At 39.1% G+C, this 21,347-nt stretch overlaps 1 protein-coding gene across 10 annotated transcripts in view; it reads left to right on the forward strand.

Moving 5' to 3' along the window:
• The window catches only part of LOC106087756 (arginine kinase), a 159,395-nt gene that overhangs the window by 84,759 nt on the left and 53,289 nt on the right, over nt 1-21,347 (forward strand). For 8 of the 10 annotated variants that reach the window (XM_059369207.1, XM_013252897.2, XM_013252901.2 and 5 more), the window contains exons 4-9: nt 5,186-5,346; nt 5,420-5,731; nt 5,890-6,033; nt 6,121-6,215; nt 12,884-13,145; nt 13,903-15,510. In XM_059369207.1, coding sequence (XP_059225190.1) covers nt 5,186-5,346; nt 5,420-5,731; nt 5,890-6,033; nt 6,121-6,215; nt 12,884-13,145; nt 13,903-15,510 — 2,582 coding nt within the window. The remainder of the gene's footprint in view (nt 1-5,185; nt 5,347-5,419; nt 5,732-5,889; nt 6,034-6,120; nt 6,216-12,883; nt 13,146-13,902; nt 15,511-21,347) is intronic. The other 2 variants (XM_013252904.2, XM_013252905.2) reach the window with 2 other exon arrangements.

Consider the following 21,347-nt stretch of genomic DNA (forward strand, 5'->3'; position numbering starts at 1 on the left):
TGGGGCGCCTGGGAGGCCACAGTAGCGTTGAGGTTAGCATGTCCGCCTATGACACTGAACGCCTGGGTTCGATTCCTGAGGAGACCATCAGAAAAAATTTTCAGCGGTGTTTTTTCCCCTTCTAATGCTGGTAACATTTGTGAGGTAATATGCCATGAAAAACTTCTCTCCAAAGAGGTGTCTCACTGTGGCAAGCCGTTTGGACTCGACTATAAAAAGGAGGCCCTTATCATTGAGCTTAAACTTAAATCGGACTGCACTCATTGAAATGAGAGAAGTTTTCCCCTGTTCCGTAGTGGAATATTCATGGGCAAATTTTGCATTTTGTATTTGTACCTGGGGCTCAAGCAGCACCCAAAAAAAAAAGCACAAAACCGCAACAAAAGTACCGACCAAAATCAAAAGTGGATGTTCAGAAACCAGTTAAGTTCGAAAATTATACCAAAGAATTAAACATCAAACCGATAGCTTTGGTGCAGGCACATCCTCCTGCAGAGCTGCTAGCATCTGATGATGGTGGTCATAAGTATATCGCAGAAACAATCGAGGTCCACGTAGCAGTAATCCAGATAAAAAGCAATAAGGCAGCAGGAGTCGATGGGTTGCCGGCTGAACTGTTTAAGACCAGAGGCGACACGGTGTTAAGGAGTATGCATCAGCTCGTTTGCGCAATTTGGCTAGAAGAACACATACTAGATGATTGGAACCTCAGCATACAAAATATATGGACCAGTTTGCGTTAATGGAGAATATAGGCGTCGCACGAACAATACAACGTTTGCGTTGGCCGGGTCTAAAGGTATACCTTTTCTGTAAAGGCCAATTAAAGAAAAGTAAATGTCCATGTTTTGATATAGCTGCAATGTAAACCGATTTCGGATCTTGACTTCTTGAGCTTTAGAGGGCACAATTCTTATCCGGTTTGGCTGAAATCTTGCACAATATGTTAGCCCTATATAACTCAAATCGGTTCATTACCTGATAAAGCTGGCATATAAGCCGATCTTTAGATTTGACTTCTTGAGGCGATGAGGAAAGGATTTTTTTTTTGCATCTTACAACTAATCCTTTAGGACGTTGTGGCTAGACAAATTGCTGCTACAACTGCAGTGAGGCTAAGAGAATTTTTCTTTAGTCATGCGGCGGCTACAGGCACTGTGTTATGTTTGATACTATGTCCGATATCTCAGGTAGTGTGGATTACACATTTGTTGGGCCACTGTTTGATAAAAAATTACTATTCCACGATTACTGATAGAACCGACTGGAACTTTAATATCCCTGGTAATTGAAGGTATGTAGGCTTCCACACGGGTGGCTCAAAACTAGACGACCTGGTGTTTGTAGAACTTTTTGGAAGTGTGCTATAATTTCTCAAACCCAATTAAATTTATAGGTCTTCTAGAAAAACTTAAATCATATCCTTTTTTGGACATGCCTAAAATAAATCAAATTCTTTATATTCTATAAACTGATTGTAAAAATAACTAGACTATTTATTTTTGACAAATATGCGGTGAAGCACTCATTCACTTGACAAATAAAATTAGATCACGGTCATTGTATTTATTTTAATGTAATATTTATATATGGGCCTAGGCGTCATATCTTTTCACCAAAATTATCCATGGCAACAGTACTAAATTCAACTGTCTTTGGGAAACCCTAAAAAGAACAAAAACAAAAACACAAAGAATACTTTTGAAGGACACACACAAATAGTTGTTTAAATCGCATTTTAAAACGCATGCCAGATTGTTACATTTCCCTGGCACGCCAAGTGTAAAGGATCCCAGGGAATGAGTTAATCGAGTAAAGAAGGTAAAGCAAATGAAATAAATTAAATCATCAGTGTCACTGAAAACTATTATTATTGAAATTGATAGCTTCAGTGAAATTCCCTAATCATTAGTGTTTGATTTTGTAATAAAAAGGTTAAACAATTCCATCGAGGGGACTTTTAGCAGGACTAAGGCACTGATGCAACTTGTACGCCAGCACCGGGTCCATAGATACCATAAGGGGAAGAGCGTCACAGGGCACCCCACACAGGGGTTACCGCAACCATATATAGCATGCAACGGATCCTATATCATAAGGTATTGAATTTTTTTGCTACGCAGACTACATTATACTCCTTATAAGTGACAGGTATTCAGATACCTGCCCAGATAGCTGCCCAGATTATATGCGACTTGGTACAGACAGGCTTAGTAATAGGCAGCCACAGCGGCTTTGAGACTTAAGGTAAGTGGGGAAGATATGAACAGGTTATAACATTGCGAGATAATTGAGGCGAAGATAGGAAAGGTCACCGTAGCTAAGAGGCTAGCATGTCCGCCTATGACTATGAATGCCTCGTTTAGAATCCCGGCGAGAATATCAGAAAAACAAGTAAGAGCGTGGTAAGTCCGGGCCGGCCCGAATCTTATATACCCTCCACCAAGATTCGCATCTGTCGAGTTTTTTGGCAGTATCTCTTTTTATGCAAACAAAAAATTATGAATAAGGACGGAGGCGGAGCTATATCAAGTTATAGTCCGATTCAGGGATCACGAAGGAAAATCGGGAGATCGGTTTATATGGGAGCTGTATCAAGCTATAGATCGATTCAGACCATACGTATGTTGAAGGCCATGGGAGAAGCCGTTGTACAAAATTTGTGTCAAATCGGATGAGAATTGCGCTCTTTAGAGGCTCAAGAAGTCAAGATCCCAGATCAGTTTATATGGCAGCTATATAAGTTTATGAACCGATTTGCGCCACACTTCGCACAAATGTCGGAAGTGATATCAAAACACCACGTGCTAAATAACAGCCAAATCGGATAAGAATTGCGCCTTCTAAAAGCTCAGGCAGTTAAGACCCAAGATCGGTTTATATGGTAGCTATATCAAAACATGGACCGATTTAAACCATACTTCCCACAGTTGTTGGAAGTGATACCAAAAGACCACGTGTAAAATTACGGCCAAATCGGATTAGAATTGCGCCTTCTAAAAGCTCAGGAAGTCAAGACCCAAGATCGGTTTATATGGCAGCTATATCAAAACATGGACCGATTTAACCCATACTTTGCGTAGTTGTTGGTAGTGCTACCAAAACACTACGTGCAAAATTTCAATAACGTCAGACGAGAGCTGCGCCCTCTAGAGGCTCAAGAAGTCAAGATCCCAGATCGGTTTATATGGCAGCTATATCAGGTTATGAACCGATTTAAACCATACTTACCACAATTGTTGGAAGTATATCAAAACACTACGTGCAAAGATTCAGTTAAATCGGATGAGACTTGCGCCCTCTAGAGGCTCAAGAAGTCAAGACACAAGATCGGTTTATATGGCAGATATATCAAAACATGGACCGATTTGGCCCATTTACAATCCCAACCGAGCTACACTAAAAAGAAGTATTTGTGCAAAATTTCAAGCGGCTATCTTTACTCCTTCAAACGTTAGCGTGCTCTCGACAGACAGACGGACGGACAGACGGACGGACATGGCTAGTGCGACTTAAAATGTCACGACCATCAAGAATATATATACTTTATGGGGTCGCATATTTCGAGGTGTTACAAACAGAATGACGAAATTAGTATACCCCCATCCTATGGTGGAGGGTATACCAATTTGTCAGCCATGTCAGCATGTAAGTGCCATGTAAAAACTTCTTTCAAAGAGAAGTCGTACAGCGGCAAGCCGCATTTTGGGCGAACTTACCGATTGAGCCGCAAAACATGTGGCACTTTGGGAAATTTTTATACCGACCACCATAGGATGGGGGTAACGAAAAGGTTACCCGACCCCTGCAGTGTGTATCAAGCGGAGATCCTTGCAATTAAGGAAGTGTTGGAATGGCTAAGATATAATGTCATGACGACGATTGGAATAAATATCTTCTCAGACAGCCAGGCAGCCATTAAATCTCTGTAGAACGTATTTTTGAACTGAAAAAACCGCCCTCGGCTCTCGCAAATCTCTCAACGAGATGGCTGAACAGTTCAAAATTCACCTGTTCTGGGTGCTGGGCCATAGAGATATCCCCGGCAATGGTAAAGCGGACGAGCTTGCGAGATTAGGAACTACTCTGCATATTCCAGGGATACTGGAATCTCTGGATATGCCTCTAGCGACATGTAAGCTATGTTTTTAGGACCAAGCCCGAAGGACAACAAATGATAGATGGTCACAAAGAGGGGGCTGTGAGAATTCCAGAACTATGATTCCTAATCTATATTTGAAGAGGTCTATCGCTTTGCTGTCACTGGCTGACAGACTAAAGGTTGCTAGTAACGACTTTTGCAGAAGCTATGAGGACATCGAAGAAGAAGAGACTATAGAACACTTTCTGTGTGTGTGTGCCGCGCTGGCAGTCAGAAGGAGTCCCATTTTAGGTTCTCATTTCTTTGAGAACCTGTCTGATTTAGCGGATGTTAACATTCGCAAGATGTTGGGTTTTTTAAAGCGATCTGTAGTAAATAAAAGGCATCTTCCTTCTTCTGTTCCTGTGGTATCACAATGGATGAAAATGTCTAAGTGAGTCTGATGGCAGACTGCCACTTAAACCTAACCTATCCTAGTGGATTGTTCATGGGCAAAATTTGAATTTGGTTTGCTCCCATCCCATATTATCCCCTGTTCACACTTTGCCTGTGACCAAAATATAGCGCGTGTTTAGCAGAACTTTCTTTGGCAATTTTCAGTTACTTGTAACTTTGAAAATTCACTTTCATAAGTAATGCTCATTTTATTGACTTCAATGAATGCACTTGAAACCGAATTCCTTGAAACTTTTATCACAACCCATTTCAATGGAGCACCGGAACTTTACCTATTAACTCTTTTATTTTATTTAAATATTCACCGTGTGAAGGAAGTCATCAAAAAAGGAGACTGAAGCAAAAGCACTGCATTTCTCAACTGACAAAAATGGCGTGATTGACGTGCAAGCATGCGATGAGAAATAATTGAATAGCAAAAAAAAAAAAACCAAAAGAAAATCAAAAGGGACAACTTTCTGCAAGAAGGACTGCCATAGCAATAGAGGAAGGTGAAGGAAAAACTTTAAATTAATTTTCACACTTGACTAAAGGAAGAGTAGGAAGGCAAAACCACCTAGAAATAAGGACAATTTGAAGGAAACTAAAGCTAATTGGTAAATTTCATATTTTCTTACTTTATGATAGATTTTTCCGTAAAATTATCAACTATACGCATATGGATGCACGAAAAGGATATTGGAAAATTAACCCGCATACTATGGGCTGGTCAGGGAAATCGCCTAAGGCAACAGGCCAGCACCAATCCCAAGGTCAAGAGATTTCTATCCACAGTGCCTTATGTTATGGTGAGCATAAGCAATATTTTAGTGCTTTTTTAAACTTAATATCTCTATGATTTTGTCCCACTTCCACTTTCAGAACTCCATTAAAGATGTCCATCAGGCTGTTATCGAGAATAACTTGGAAAATCTGCAAGCGAATTTGGAGCCACCCGTACCGCCAGCCTTGGTGACGTGTCGCGACGTCAATGGCTTAAATCTCATCCACAAAGCGGCAGGCCTTGGGCATGCCACCATTTTGGAGTATCTAATCGCCACCTGGCCCGATGGCGTTAACGAATGCGACATAACCGGCAAGACTCCCTTGCATTGGGCTGCCAGTGCCAAAAATAATATGCGCTGTTACACACTGCTCACGCAAGCTGGCTGTGACGAAGAAGCCGTGGATTATGTGAGTTTTCCCACCCTCCCAAACTCAAAATTAAGAAATTGATTGAATTGCAGTTGCATTTTTATTACAATTTTTTTAATTTTTTTTTTAATTTTTGTTTTTTTTTTTTTCTTTTTCAATTTTTGTGACACAATTTTGCCTTGTCATAACTGCCGCAGAAAATGAAAACTCCTTCGTTCTATCGCCATAAGCCGAATGAAATTGAAAGGGCATTTCTGACGTATGTACCGGAAGCGCCGCGTGTCTCCCCGGATATCTCCACAGATTGGGATGCCTTGAGCGATGACAACGGTAGTGGCAAGGTAAGGGTGGTAACTTTTTGGTTTATTTATGGAAAAATTTAAGTAGGAAAAATAAATTTCTGATTTAACTTTCTCAACAACGCACAGAAGCTTGATATAAGAATTCCAGAAATGAATGGATTCGGAAGACACTCAAATACGGAAAGCAATGAGAACACCTCGGAAGCCGAAATGACAGAGGGGTAAGTAAAGCAAATAAATTGGAAAGAACTCTAAGAGGATAAAAAAAAATAAATGAAACAACTAAAAGCGTTCTATGCTCGGTAGGCTCGAAATTTATACACCCTCCACCATAGATCGCATTTGTCAAGTTCTATGCCAATTGTCTTTCTATAGGCAAACATAGGATGATGTATAAGAATTGTTATTGGAGCTATATGAGGCTAAAGACCGATTTGGACTATTTTTGGTTTGGATGTTGGAGATGTAGAAGTCATTGTGGATAAATTCATCCAAATGCAATTAAAAATTTCGCCCTATATGAGCTCAAGAAGTAAAATCGGGAGATCGGTTTATTTGGGAGCTAAAACAGGTTTTACCCGATTCAGGCCATACTTGGCACAAATATTGGAGATCATGCTTGGCCCACTTGTTGGAAGTCAAAGCATAAAACTTTATGCAAATTTCAGCCAAATCGGATTATAATTGAGCCCACTGGAGGCTCAAGAAGTCAACATCCCAGAACGGGTTATATGGGTACTATATCAAAATATGGACCGATATGGCCCATTTACAATCCCAAGTGACCTACATTTGTAGGAAGAATTTGTGCAAAATTTCAAGCGCCTAGCTTTATTGCTTCGAAAGTTAGCGTGATTTCGACAGACAGATTGAGATGGCCTGGCTGTCCAAAAAGTAATTGCGGATTTTTCATATAGTCGGCGTTGACAAATTTTTTCACAGCTTGTGACTCCGTAATTGCATTCTTTCTTCTGTCAGTTATCAGCTGTTACTTTTAGCTTGCTTTAGAAAAAAAAGTATATTTGATTAAAGTTCATTTTAAGGTTTATTAAAAATGCATTTACTATTTTTTAAAAAATCCGCAATTACTTTTTGGGCATCCCAATATAAAGGATGATTGTTTCAAATCTCAAAATGGCCATCCGCTTATCCAATTTTGGCATACTTTTTGTTTTCGTTTCGTTTATATCGGAACTTCTCCATATCTAGTGATGTACATTAGCATCACTTTCTTCAATGAGGCTTTTTTTCCCTTCAGACGCGGCTTCAACCAGAAACTTAAGGCTTGAAGGCGGCAACTCTGAATAGTGTGCCATATATAGGAAAGCCAGCCAGTAATGAGGCTTATTATTTCAAGGCAGCTACTACTGAATCTTCCGTGCTTAGCGACAAAAGAAGAAAAACAGTAAGACTACTCTCTGCAACAATATAGGCTCTGTGTCTCCCATTCTCCGGAACTTTGAGTAGTTTACATCCGGGAATTCCTAGTCCACGAACCATTACTTCATACATCTATGGTTTCTCGTTAAGCACCTCGTCAAATCTTCTTGCCTTCAGAAAGGCCTTTAGTGCCGCCAAAGCAGCCTTACAAAGGTCGAAATTTATCTGCTGAACCGGACTACCGGACTGTAGTCAGGATTTAGAATTTCCACCACTGCTGCGTTAGCCTCGTCTTCTGAGTCCGCCAGGAGTTCATTCTCATAAGATTCGTTCGATCTTGTCATAATGAAGTTCCTTACGCATCCAGGGGGAGTTGAGAAAGCAGTGGAACTACTTTTCCTAAGAACACTGGATATTTGTGGTGTGGACGATTTTTCCTTAGATGATTCTTTAGCTGATGCTGTCAAGGTACCTTTTCACTTCTGTTCTTCTCCGTTGGTGCACACCTTGTGGCAAATCCGACCAGATGACCCATCGACAAAGGGCTTGTCGGGTTCTGTCTCGATATCTTCTTTATCTCCTCCTTTAATCGTGACAGGTGGATTTTCAGTATTCTGCAATCCGCCATACTTTAGAGATGTGGTCGATAGTTGATTAGACAAGTGATCAGCAACAACTGCTGAATCGTCTTCTGACACCCAAATCCCACCACTCTTCGCCTTAAGAACCCGTAGAATACCACTTCTTCAGACCTGTTGAGTTCTGTGAGACAACCGGAGTCAAGATGAATACCGCATGTCTTCGATTACCATTAGCCTCATCCACCCTACCAATCTTCCAGTCGTTAATTGAAAGATTGGGATTACAGTCCCTTAGTCTCTCAAGTATGGTTTTAGGATCTAATAATCTGAATATACATAAGTGTGCCATTGGCCAAGAAGAATACATTTCTTCTTGACTATATCCAGTGCTGCGCCAGCCCAGATTTCGACGTTTTTTTAGGGCGCAACGATGTATTGCGTTGATTCCCGAAAGCAATTAAATTATCTCGGTACCGATACCAGCCAGCATTATCACAAACTGGAAGAAGCCCAGGCAATTCCGCAAGGAGAGTTTACAGATGGCAGCCTATTGCCTAACGATTTCAATTATTCCTAGGTATGCAGCCCTGTTCTTCTTTCTTGTCGGCAACTACCATTACGCTATTGTTCGCTTTAGTTTTTTTGGGCATGTAATGCCTTCCAGGTGACGGCAGCATTTTGGCTGACTGCTGCACTGTTTACGAATCTAGACTGGTGGCTTTTGGGGTAGCCTGTGCAGCGCATCTCCGAGCCGAATTAAGTAAAGAGTCTTAGGATCATTCCAACCAAGCCTCTCTATAAACCTGAGAGCTATGCGCTTTTTATTATTCCAACCTCTTAAAAAGCGCATACAACTGGGCTATACCTAGGGGTCTCAATGTTAACACAAAGAAGACTGTAATCAGCCTGTTCACGGGGAAGATGAAGGTGGGACAATTTGACGTACAATCAAGGTCAAATACTTTGGAGTGATCTTAGGCAGGAAACTGAATTGGAAGTGTCACATTCAGGAGTGTACCGAGAAGGCTAACATATTGTATTTTGGTCAGTATGTAGACGGGCCGTAGGCTCGTAGCGCAGAGGTTAGAATGTCTGCCTATGACCTCGAACGCCTAGGTTCAAATGCTGGCGGGAACATCATACCAAATTGTCAGTGGTGGTTATTCCCTTACAAGTGCTGGCTACATTTGAGAGGTATCCTCCCATGTTAAAATTTCTTTTCCAAGTGGTGTCGCTATGCGGCACGCAGTTCGGCCTCGTCATAAAGAAGGAGGCCACAGATTTTTCTTGCGGAGCGAAATAACAATACGTCCGCTCAACTCAAGGGTTCAAACGATTAGTTTGTCCTCTTATAATAATAAAAGCTTGGGCTGGCGAGAACATAAGAATAATATTTTCTGACTTATGCTGGCGACAGATGTGAAGGCCAAGTAAATCTTCTGTACTAAGAAGTGCTTCCCAGTCGAAATAGGCTATTAATTGTTCTTAATGAAATGTTCTTTTGCAAAATTTGGAATGGATAGTATTTACTCCCATTCACTAACGTTTCTGTTTTGACATGAGTTTTTAAAAGAAACTTTTCCGCGTTGACGGCTTCATTGACACTATCGAACTGTTCGCAGGCAAGCTTTCAGGCGGCACGTTTTGCATTCCACGAGACGTGTTTAATACACATCATAATAACTGTCGCGTTTTTGAGCTCTTTGTTGTTGGAGGTTAGCATGTCCGCCTATGACGCTGAACGCCTGGGTTCGAATCCTGGCAGGAACATCAGAAAAATTTTCTGCGGTGGTTATCCCCTCCTAATGCTGGCGACATTTGTGAGGTACTTTGCTATGTAAAAACTTCTCCCCAAAGAGGTGTCCCTCTGCAGAACGCCGTTCGGACTCGACTGTAAAAAGAAGATCCCTTACTATTGAGCTTTGAATTGAATCGGACAGCACTCATTGATTTGTGAGAAGTTTGCCCCAGTTCCTTAATGGAATGTTCATGGGCGAATTTGCATTACATTTACTCTCTGTTGTAAGGTCTGTGGACCTCTTCCCCAATGTTGTGAATCTCCCCGGTCATCCAGGCTAATTACCTTACTATTATCACTATTGCAGTCGTAATCCTGTTGACATAGCCGTCGATGTCTTCTATGCTTGGACAATCATAAGCATTTTGGCCAAGTATTGTTCTAAGTAGTCTTCCGAATTTTGTAGTTTGTTTTCACCTTATTCTGGAAGTTATCGCATCCGGCGCTGGGCTTGCTATTCTAAACCTACTGTAGCGATGGTCCTAGAAGGGAGAAGGAGTGTTTCATGAAGAACCTCGAAACCTGAATCTCATCGAATAGATTTTCAGAACATATTGTAACATCTAAAACCTCCTGCCTTAATCCTATTAACAAAGAAAATGGTGTTACCAATATGAAGTGTTAAGAATTCTACCAGGACTTGGCCCTGCGAAATGTCGTAAGAGTTCGTAACTCGACCTATTAGTGCCTAATTTCCTATTTGTCTTTCCTTATTCACCAGTCGTCTCAGCTACGACGTGGGTGGCAATGTCGGAGAGTCGCAAGGCAGATAAAGTGATGCCAGGTATGCTCCAACGCCATCCTGTCTCAATACTGTTGCATCGGACGTTGACAACTCTGGGGAAAATATATAATTTAAATTTTTATGACAAATAGCATAGGTCCTCGGACGAGTATCTATCTTAGCATTGAATAATTTGTTGATGACATGGTTCAGTCGAAAAAGTTTGTTCCGGGTCTTCCTCTTTATCAGAGGTTGTGTAGCCGTCTCGCTCTGGCGGAGATCTGGATGACCTCTATTATTAGTCCTTCAGTAAATGGGCCTCTTGGGAGTGGGCCGAGATCTCTTCGTCGGTCCCTCGTTCGTAAGGTTGTGCTGAATGTCTCGTTCTTGCACTTCCTGATGTTTTTTAATATTAGAATCTTTGTTTATCTTAGACTTTCCATTATTATATTGGGTTGCCCAAAAAGTAATTGCGGATTTTTAAAAGAAAGTAAATGCATTTTTAATAAAACTTAGAATGAACTTTAATCAAATTTACTTTTTTACACCTTTTTTCTAAAGCAAGCTAAAAGTAACAACTGATAACTGACAGAAGAAAGAATGCAATTACAGAGTCACAAGCTGTGAAAAAATTTGTCAACGCCGACTATATGAAAAATCCGCAATTATCCGCAATTTATTCAGTCTACGGATTATAACCCTTACAGACAATTGATTAATAGTAAAATAACTTTAACAGCCTTTTAAATGCATTTGTGTTAAAAGAGAAATCGATATCATAAATAAAATTAATTTTATTGAACTCCCTGAGGGTTCTTATAATTGGCTCATTCATGGCATAATTAGTTCTATTTCAAATCACAAGGAACAATAATTGGATTGAGAGTGGGAATGTGATAGGAACAATCTAATCTTCAAAAAATAAAACAAATAAAATGCTTAGAAAAGTGGCAAATGGATTAACTTACAACGAGATTCATAAAGAATTGGTTCAGTATTGAATCTCCTGAGACTGGACTACCTGCCAAAGTGGCAAATGGATTAACTTACAACGAAATTCATAAGGAATTGGTTCAGTATTGAAACTCCTGACACTGTACTACCTGATGTCTTAAGATTCTAATCTTAGTCTATCCTACTTTTCTCAATCATGACTGCCTCGGGCACGTAGAATGCCATGTCTTAAGTCTTAGCCAAACTTGTCATGGACACTTGGTCTTGGCTCACCGCAAAGAGAGTTCTTTCCTCCGTATCCTCCCTGTGGAAGATCTACTATTTCTTTACCACCAAACCTTGGTTTTGCTCGCTTAAGACTTTCACCATGTTCTCGATCAAAAATTTGGTGCCTGATTCTTTGATGAAGACCGTCGCTTTTGTGAGCTAGGGGAGGTCCAACTTTCTCATCAGTCGTGCTTTGCGCGCTCCCAAGTTATCCCTCTATACTCGCAGCTCATAATTTGTATGGGTGGACCCTCTCCAAGGTGTTGACCTTTCCATTTCGCCACTATCTTTCCATTCCGAGAAATCTGTGGCATCTTTTTAAAAATCAAAGTCCTCCTTAAAGACACAGGAGCCGTGCGTGCTTATATCGTACATGACGACGGTTCCCAGAGCGCTTGAAAGCTTCAAGCTCTTTTTCTATTTTAGCGGTTTTGCTGTGTTCTGCTTTTTGGGAGACTTGATTCTTTTTCCAGCTTCCGTAAAAGTGGTTGTAGTCTCAGTTCCAATCCATCGAGCATCCTACACTATCGCCCGATAGCGCTGACAGTGCATACTTCTCAGTCTCCTTCGTCGTAACTCATATTATTTTCTAGGTCTTTTTGCGATTTTAGCAAAGCCCTCGCTTCCGGTAATCTTACCTAAACTAGACTCTCGATTTGCTGCGACCACTGTTTCATTGACACTGTCGCTGTCTAAGACTGAATCGGAAGAAACACTACTTTTACTTAAAGGCTGGGGACGAAATGCGAAATCCCATTGGGTTATCCATCTCTTGCTCATTCGTTAGTCTGACTACTGGGGACGAAATGCGAAATCCCATTGGGTTATTCACATCTTGCTCGTTCGTTAGTCTGACTACTGGTTGTGAGCTTGAAGCATTACTCTCGACTGCGGGGTACAAGGCACCCATATTTGTAGGAGTGACAGACATTATGCTACGGTCTGATGCCACCCACATCAAACTATCTCCCGGTTTGACATCTTAAGCCCTTGGAGGCCGCAATTGTAATGCGATTTTGCTGAATAGCATACAAATTTAATGAAGCCATTTTCCATGGGATCTTTTTTACAGGAATGGAAAAAAATCCATAAAACTTTTTAATGTTAATAAGCTTTTATAAACATATACACAAATTTTCTCCATATATTACGAGTATTTATTTTTTATTGCATGTCTAAATCAAGTGTGAGTGCGGCTGATGATGAAGATGCTGGAGGAGGAGACGACGAAGCGCTCACAGAAGAACCCGAGAAAGAAGAGGCAGCAGAGCAGGAAGCAAACGAAGAAGAGAAGGCCGAAGAAGCACAAGAAGATGCACCTGCTGCCGACGAAGAGGATGCCAAAGCTGATGACGAAGAAGTGGGGGCAGAAGATGATGAAGCCGAAGAAGCCCAAGAGGCTGAACAAGACGCTACCGAAAACAAAGAAGACGAACCTCAAGATGAAGTAAGTACTGTTTTTTGTAATATTTACTTTGTGGTTGTAAAAAAAAATCTGCAATTCAAACTGCACTTAAACTAAACAAAACCGTTAGGTTATTCGAGCAAAACAAAAGTACAAGACAAGCAAGAAAAAACTTAAACAGTTGCCAAAGCTGCTTAGGGCATGAGCTTTAATTTTTTTTTAATTTTTGTATTATTGTTTGGAAAGAACAATTGGGATTGTTTGTGTATATAAGGAACAACTATTTATTTGGAATTGGAAAAAGTAGCTTAAACATTTGTTTTTTGAACCAAGACCCTATGTATATAATAAAGCTTTATTCCCTTTAAGTTTTTGAAGCTGGCACAACTGCTTTTAAAGCTTAGCTTAATTTTTTGTAAATCTAGTTGCTTAAGTTTATAGACCACAATGTTTTACTAACAAACAACAAGAGTTACAAAATCAAAAGAAAGAAAATCGCCTAACCGAAAGCTGTCTGTTAAAAGTAAGCCATTGTCGGCCTGGATTTCATACCTCCATAATCCCTACCGGCCTTTTTTTATTCTTTTAAATCCTTTACAATATGTGATGGTATTGATTTTTTTAAGTTTTGTTATTTTAGTCCCCATTTACTCCCTTTTAGTTATTAATTTTCAAAATTGCTTTAAGCAAAAACAAGAAAATCTCATATTTGCATTTTATTGAAAGTTGCAAAAAAAAGTTTAATAAACGCAAAAGACAAAACGAAAGAAATCAGTCGACAATTGTTTACTTTTTACAGAAACAAACACAGTCTGTAAATGAATCGAATGCCATTATGGATGAGCCAAAAGAAAATGAGGAAACGGAAGCACAAGCAGAAACGGAAGTGGAACCAGAAACTGATATTACAACCAATGAAGCTGCAGAAGAGACTAATAGTGCTGATAATGGTGAAGAAAACCATGACAAGACTAATGAAAATGAATCTAAAGACAATGATACAAATAAAGAAGAAGGAACTCAAGAAAACGAAGAGAGCAATAAGGAAGAAAATGAAAAGGGAGTGAGTGAGACAAACAATGAAGAAGTCAACAATGAAAATACCACAGCCGATAGTGAAGTGAAAGAATCTACAGAAGAGGCAGCCAGTGAGGAACCTAAACAAAACGGGGAACAACTGGAAGATAATCATGAAACGAAAGAACAAACAAATGATAAGGAAGAAAATGAAACAGAATCCACAGAAGATAATGAAAGCAATAAGGAAGTTGACAATGTAGTTGAGAGTAAAGATTCTGAAGAGAAGGAGTCCCATAAAGAAAACCTGTTGAATGAAGAAAATTCGAAACAGTCTGAGAATGAAGCAGCAACAATGAATGGTGAAGGTAAGCAAGATGATGATGAAAATGAAAATATTAATAATAATGGAGAAGAAAGCAAAGTAATCAGTGAGCAAAATAAGGAAGACAATACTGAAACAAACGAAACGGGTAAGGATAATGAAGAACTAAATAATGAAGAACAAAAAAATGAAGAACTAAATAATGAAGAACTAAATAATGAAGAACTAAATAATAAAGAACTAAATAATAAAGAACAAAGCAATGAAAAACTAAATAATGAAGATGACCATGAAGCTGGTAAGGAAGAAGACAAATCCAAAGGAGGAGAAGAAGAAAAAAATAATCACGAGGGCGATGAATATGAAAATGAACAATTTGAAGATGAGAATGTAAATGAACCAGAGAAAGAAGAGGAGAATGAAACCAAAGAAGTTCCAGATGAGCCCAATGATATTGAAAATGAGACCAAAGGTGATGCAACTGAATCCAATAATATTGTAATTGAAGCCAATGGTGTGGAAACTAAGACGAATGATATTGAAAATAAGGCATTCGATGAAGCCAAACCAAATGAAGTTCCGGAAGATTCTTCTTCTCATGACAAGGACAACAGCACCGAGGATGAGAATAATAATAACACAAACGATGAAAGTCTTCAAAATGGAACCGAAGAGGCTGAAACTCAGCAACTCGAAAACTCTTCTTCGCATATTGAGAAAAAAGACAACTCTGAACCCTCCAATGAAGAAGATTCTCAGGAAACCGAACAAAGTCTTCTACAAGATATTCGCGAGGGTCTGACACAAAAATTCGATGAAATCTCCGAAAATCTCAATGATAACATACAAGAATTGTCTAATAAAATCACAAATATCTTTACCTCTTCAGATGACAAGGGAAAAACCGATGAAACTGAATCTGGTGATGTGGTCTTAGGTAGCGCCTCGCCCAAGTCCAAAGATCATCCCAAAGTAAATGGCATACGAAGCGGTAGTAGGAAAAGTGCCAAAAATGTTGGTGGTGGCACCGAGAGTAGTGATGATTTGGCCGATGACGAAGATGAGGTACAATTTGGCACACTCTAAACTTTCAATTCGTTCTCTATCTAACAAAAAAAACAAAAACCAAACAAAACTTCTATAGTTAATTGGAATATTTATGACAAAAATTAAATTCCACCAAAAAAAAAAAACAAATATCTTCTCACAACACCCACTTACCTCACTTGCCCCTTCTCTAAAAACCCATTGTTGCACTTTGGATTTGTTTAGATGACAAAGCAAATCTCAGTAGAAATAAATAACAAAACAAACCATTGTCTTAGTAACTAATTTGAAATGTTTCCTATTTGCAATTAGTAGTTGAATACATTTTTTACATGTCTGTGTAATCTCAATGGCACCGTAGTAGTCTTTTGGTCTCCCATTCGACTTGATCAAATTCAAAATTTTCTACTTACTATGTGCAACCTTTGTAACTTGTACTAATTTTAATGGCATAATAACTTTTCTATAAGTATTGTGTAATTGTTTTAAAAATTCTTAATCGATGAGCAAGAAATTATAATAATTATTAATAAAACACTATATATTTTATGAAATATTATGAAATTTGAATTTTGTTATTATTTTTGGTTTTGTGTTGAGGATTTTTTTCCAAATTTTGTAACTGAAAAAAGCTAAAATGTCTGTTGAGGAGAAAAATGTCAGGGTTTTTAGAGGAGATATGTTAGATAAGGCTTAGATGAAAAATATTATAAAAATTATTGAATTTCACAAATTAAATAACACTGAAAAGTTATATGAAATTTGTATTCGGGCGGTGAATTGTCTACACTTTACCTTTTAAAGATCACTTCGTATTCATTTTGGTTAAAACCATTGAGTAGACGTTTTTTCAATATGTTCCACAATAATACAATAGCTCTTCACCTCGAAGTAGATAGTTCTCCAATGGGCGGCAGTAATAAAGCCCCGGAGTTTGCTAAGATTTGACTTATGGCTGGTACCAGGCTATGGCATGTTGCTGCTGAAATCTCCACTAGTGGAGCGGCTATACTAGGATGCAAAAAAAAAGTTCTCGTCTTACTCTTTAGTTTACTGAGGGATTTGGTGCAGAGGTCTGTATCGAATTTGCGGTGTACCGCGAAAACACTTGTCTCTTCGAATCAACGCAATCATTCAACTCTAATCATTGCAAACACTCTTACAAAAACACAAATGATTTTGCGGTGGTGCTGTGAATGTGTATGAAGCAAACGAGCGATGACTGAGTTAAAACTATCACCGTAAAGAATTTTTGGGGTAGGCTAGAAATGGACTCCAGAAATCCAATAATTGCGGTGTTCTTCCCAAGGCACCTAGACCTATAGAAGGGTCATGCTGACCGAAAAGGGACACGCTGGCTGAAAAGGGTCATGTGTGCTGACCGAAAAGGGTCATGCAAGAGTCATGATGCAAGCGCACAACTAGTCGTCAGAGTAATTAATGTGGGAGAGACGGATAAACCAGAGGGATGCACAGTTTGTCTCCAGTCTTTAAGTAAAGGTGGTGTTTCTGACTCGGATTCAGACAGCGACGGTATCAATGAAACAGTCACCGCAGCCAAATCGAGAGATAAGGGCATCGGGATGACGGCAGAAGTGAACGATGGCTTTGCTAAGCTCTCAAGCAGACAGGGAAACAATCCGGGGCACGACGAAGGAAACGGAGGAGTATGTACCGACATCGCAGTCGAACTGACTTTCCAAGCACTTCTACGGAAGCTGGAAAAAGAATCAGATCTCCCGAAGAACATAACACTGCTAAAATGCTGAAGAAGAAAAAGAGCTTCCTGCTTTCAAGTACTCTGAAAAAACCAAGCCAGCCATCCCGCAATGGACTGTCATCGATACACTTCGACGTTCTAACGAAATTGCTCGAATCTTTTCATACTTTGATGATGACGATGTCTGGTATCGGAACACTTCAAACAAATATCTTATGGGGCAATATGAGTAAACCTTCAGTTACCAAAACATAATTAGGAAGCTGTGTCACAACAGACGGTTGACGATTCCTATCTTATCCTTATTTAGAAAAAATCTGGAGTAGTAGGTATTTCCCTTCGTTTAATATGACTTCAGTGAACGAACATTGCGAAAGATTGTCAGAACTCTATCATTAGCCTAGCCTGGATTAGCGAGGTCCAAAGCCATAACACCAGCCTTAGGTTTGGGCAGTCAGTATATAAAGCGTGGTACATGCCAATCACCAAAGAACAGTAGGTAAACTTCTCACTATCCGATTCAAATTTTAAACTCAATGATAAGTAACCTTCTTTATGTACCCTTCACCATAGGATGGGGGTATACTAATTTCGTCATTCTGTTTTTAACTACTCGAAATATTCGTCTGAGACCCCATAAAGTTTATATATTCTTGATCTTCGTGACATTTTATGTCGATCTAGCCATGTCCATCGGTCTGTCCGTCAAAAGCACGCAAACTTTCGAAGGAGTAAAGCTAGCTGCTTCAAATTTTGCACAAATATTTCTGATTAGTGTAGGTCAGTTAGGATTGTAAATGGGCCATATCGGTCCATGTTTTGATATAGCTGGCATATAAACCGATCGTGAAATTTTGCACGAAGTATTTTGTTATGATATCCAACAACTGTGCCAAGTATGGTTCAAATCGGTTCATAACCTGCCATATAAACCGATCTGGGATCTTGACTTCTTCAGCCTCTAGAGGGCGCATTTCTTATCCGATTTGGCTGAACTTTTGAATGAGGTGTTTTATTATGACTTCCAACAACTGTGTTGAGTATGGATGAAATCGGTCCATAACCTGATATAGCTGCCGTATAAACCGATCTTGGGTCTTGACTTCTTGAGCCACTAGAGGGCGCAATTCTTATACGATTTGAATGAAATTTTGCACGAAGTATATTGTTATGATATCCAACAACTGTGCCAAGTAGGGTTCAAATCGGTACATAACCTGATATAGCTCTCATATAAACCGATCTGGGGACTTGCTTTCTTGAGCTTCTAGAGGGCGCAATTCCTATCCAATTTGGCTGAAATTTTGCACGACGTATTTTATTATGAACTGTGCCAAATAAGATTTAAATCGGTTCATAATCTGATATAGCTGCCATATAAACCGATCTGGGATCTTGACTTCTTGAGCCTCTAGAGGCCGCATTTCTTATCCGATTTGGCTGAACTTTTGAATGAGGTGTTTTATTATGACTTCCAACAACTGTGTTGAGTATGGTTGAAATCCGTCCATAACCTGATATAGCTGCCGTATAAACCGATCTTGAGTCTTGACTTCTTGAGCCACTAGAGGGCGCAATGCTTATCCGATTTGAATAAAATTTTGTTCGAAGTATTTTGTTATGATATCCAACAACTGTGCTAACTATGGTTCAAATCGGTTCATAACCTAATAAAGCTGTCATATAAACCGATCTGGGATCTTGACTTCTTGAGCGTTTAGAGGTCGCAATTATTATCCGATTTGCCTGAAATTTTGAACGACGGATCCTCTCATGACCATCAACATCAACGGTCTATAGACCGATACAGCTCCCATATAAATCGATCTCTCTATTTTACTTCGTGAGCCCCCAAAGGGCGCAATTCTTATTCGAATTGGCTGACATTTTATACAGGTCTCCAACATATAATATAATTGTGGTCCGAACCGGACCATATCTTGATATCGTTCTAACATCAGAGCAAATCGTTTCTTTCGTCCTTTTCTTGCCTAAGAAGAGATGCCGGGAAAAGAACTTGACAAATGCGATCCATGGTGGAGGGTATATAAGATTCGGCCCGGCCGAACTTAGCACGCTTTTAAAGGGTGATTTTTTTGAGGTTAGGATTTTCATGCATTAGTATTTGACAGATCACGTGGGATTTCAGACATGGTGTCAAAGAGAAAGATGCTCAGTATGCTTTGACATTTCATCATGAATAGACTTACTAACGAGCAACGCTTGCAAATCATTGAATTTTATTACCAAAATCAGTGTTCGGTTCGAAATGTGTTCATTCACCGTAACGTTGCGTCCAACAGCATCTTTGAAAAAATACGGTCCAATGATTCCACCAGCGTACAAACCACACCAAACAGTGCATTTTTCGGGATGCATGGGCAGTTCTTGAACGGCTTCTGGTTGCTCTTCACTCCAAATGCGGCAATTTTGCTTATTTACGTAGCCATTCAACCAGAAATGAGCCTCATCGCTGAACAAAATTTGTCAAAATTTGAACACATTTCGAACCGAACACTGATTTTGGTAATAAAATTCAATGATTTGCAAGCGTTGCTCGTTAGTAAGTCTATTCATGATGAAATGTCAAAGCATACTGAGCATCTTTCTCTTTGACACCATGTCTGAAATCCCACGTGATCTGTCAAGTACTAATGCATGAAAATTCTAACCTCAAAAAAATCACCCTTTACTTGTTATATCTGAATCCGAACCACCGCTTGCCCCAAAACGACACTTCTTTTGGGAAAAAGTTTTTACATGGTATAGCTAATATTTTGTCGCCAGCATTGTACATAGAAGGGGATCACCACAGCTGAAAAATTTCTTGCTGTTCTAGCCAGGATTCGAACCCAGGCTTTTAGCGTCATAGGCGGACATGTAGTAAACCTCTGCGCCACGGTGGCTCCAATCAAGCAAACTACCTACTACCAAAAAAAAATAACAAGATATGGTTTTAAAACCAATGGATTTCGAGCATGGACCACCGCCAGAGTGTAAAAATATCACACAATCAACAGATAGGTATTTTTGCTCTAAGATTCCAAATTATTATTTTGGGTTTAAAATTGTTGCCATAATGAAGTAGTCTAATTTTAAAAACCTCTATTAATCCTTGAGAACAAACCCTTCGTCGCAAATACTATGACGCGTGAATTTGACACATAAAAATTTAACACATGTAAGTACAACCTCCTTATTCACAATTTAAGGAACAAAAAAAAACTTTGCATGTGTAAACATCAACAACTTTTTTTTTGATTACTCATTGACATACTAAATTCGATACCCACTTGCCCGATTTTTTTACCCCCACCCCCCTCAAATAGCTTAAAATTAGAAGTTATGCATTTTCATATTCAAATTGACTTTAACCTAGAAATAGTTGAAATGCTTGGCGTTTAAAGTTTCCCTTTTCGTTTTCCTGTTGTAACTGTCAAAAAATCGTTTCTCATGGTGTTCGTTGCAAATTCTATCTAAAATGGCATCTAATCATGCAACAGTCCATGTGTAGGAAAGCTTAAATTTGTTTTCTTTTTGTAATTTTTTATTTTATTTTCATATTTTGTAATGAAACGTCAGTTGTGAGTCGCAGATATGAGATACTCTGACAAGTTTCCTTCGTAGTAAATAGATACGAAGAGCTGATAGAATGACATGGAGTAACATTTGCATTAGATTTTGTCTGTCAGGAATTTAAGGTAATTTCTAATATTGCAAAATATATGCAAAATATATCTATTTGAATTTTATTAAATAAAAAATATTTACGCAGCAATATTGTATTGGGTTGCCCAAAAAGTAATTGCGGATTTTTCAAAAGAAAGTAAATGCATTTTTAATAAAACTTAGAATGAACTTTAATCAAATATACTTTTTTTACACTTTTTTTCTAAAGCAAGCTAAACGTAACAGCTGATAACTGACAGAAGAAAGAATGCAATTACAGAGTCACAAGCTGTGAAAAAATTTGTCAACGCCGACTATATGAAAAATCCGCAATTACTTTTTGGGCAACCCATAAATACAACCCATAAATACAGGCAAGTCAATTCTCGGCACAGCTCTGCAGCACAAAGTGTTGTATCATTCTATAACCTACAGCAATGCCGGAAATTGTTTCAATACCATGAAT

The sequence above is a fragment of the Stomoxys calcitrans genome, chromosome 5 (genome assembly GCF_963082655.1).
Source record: "Stomoxys calcitrans chromosome 5, idStoCalc2.1, whole genome shotgun sequence".
Taxonomy (NCBI): Eukaryota; Metazoa; Arthropoda; class Insecta; order Diptera; family Muscidae; genus Stomoxys; species Stomoxys calcitrans.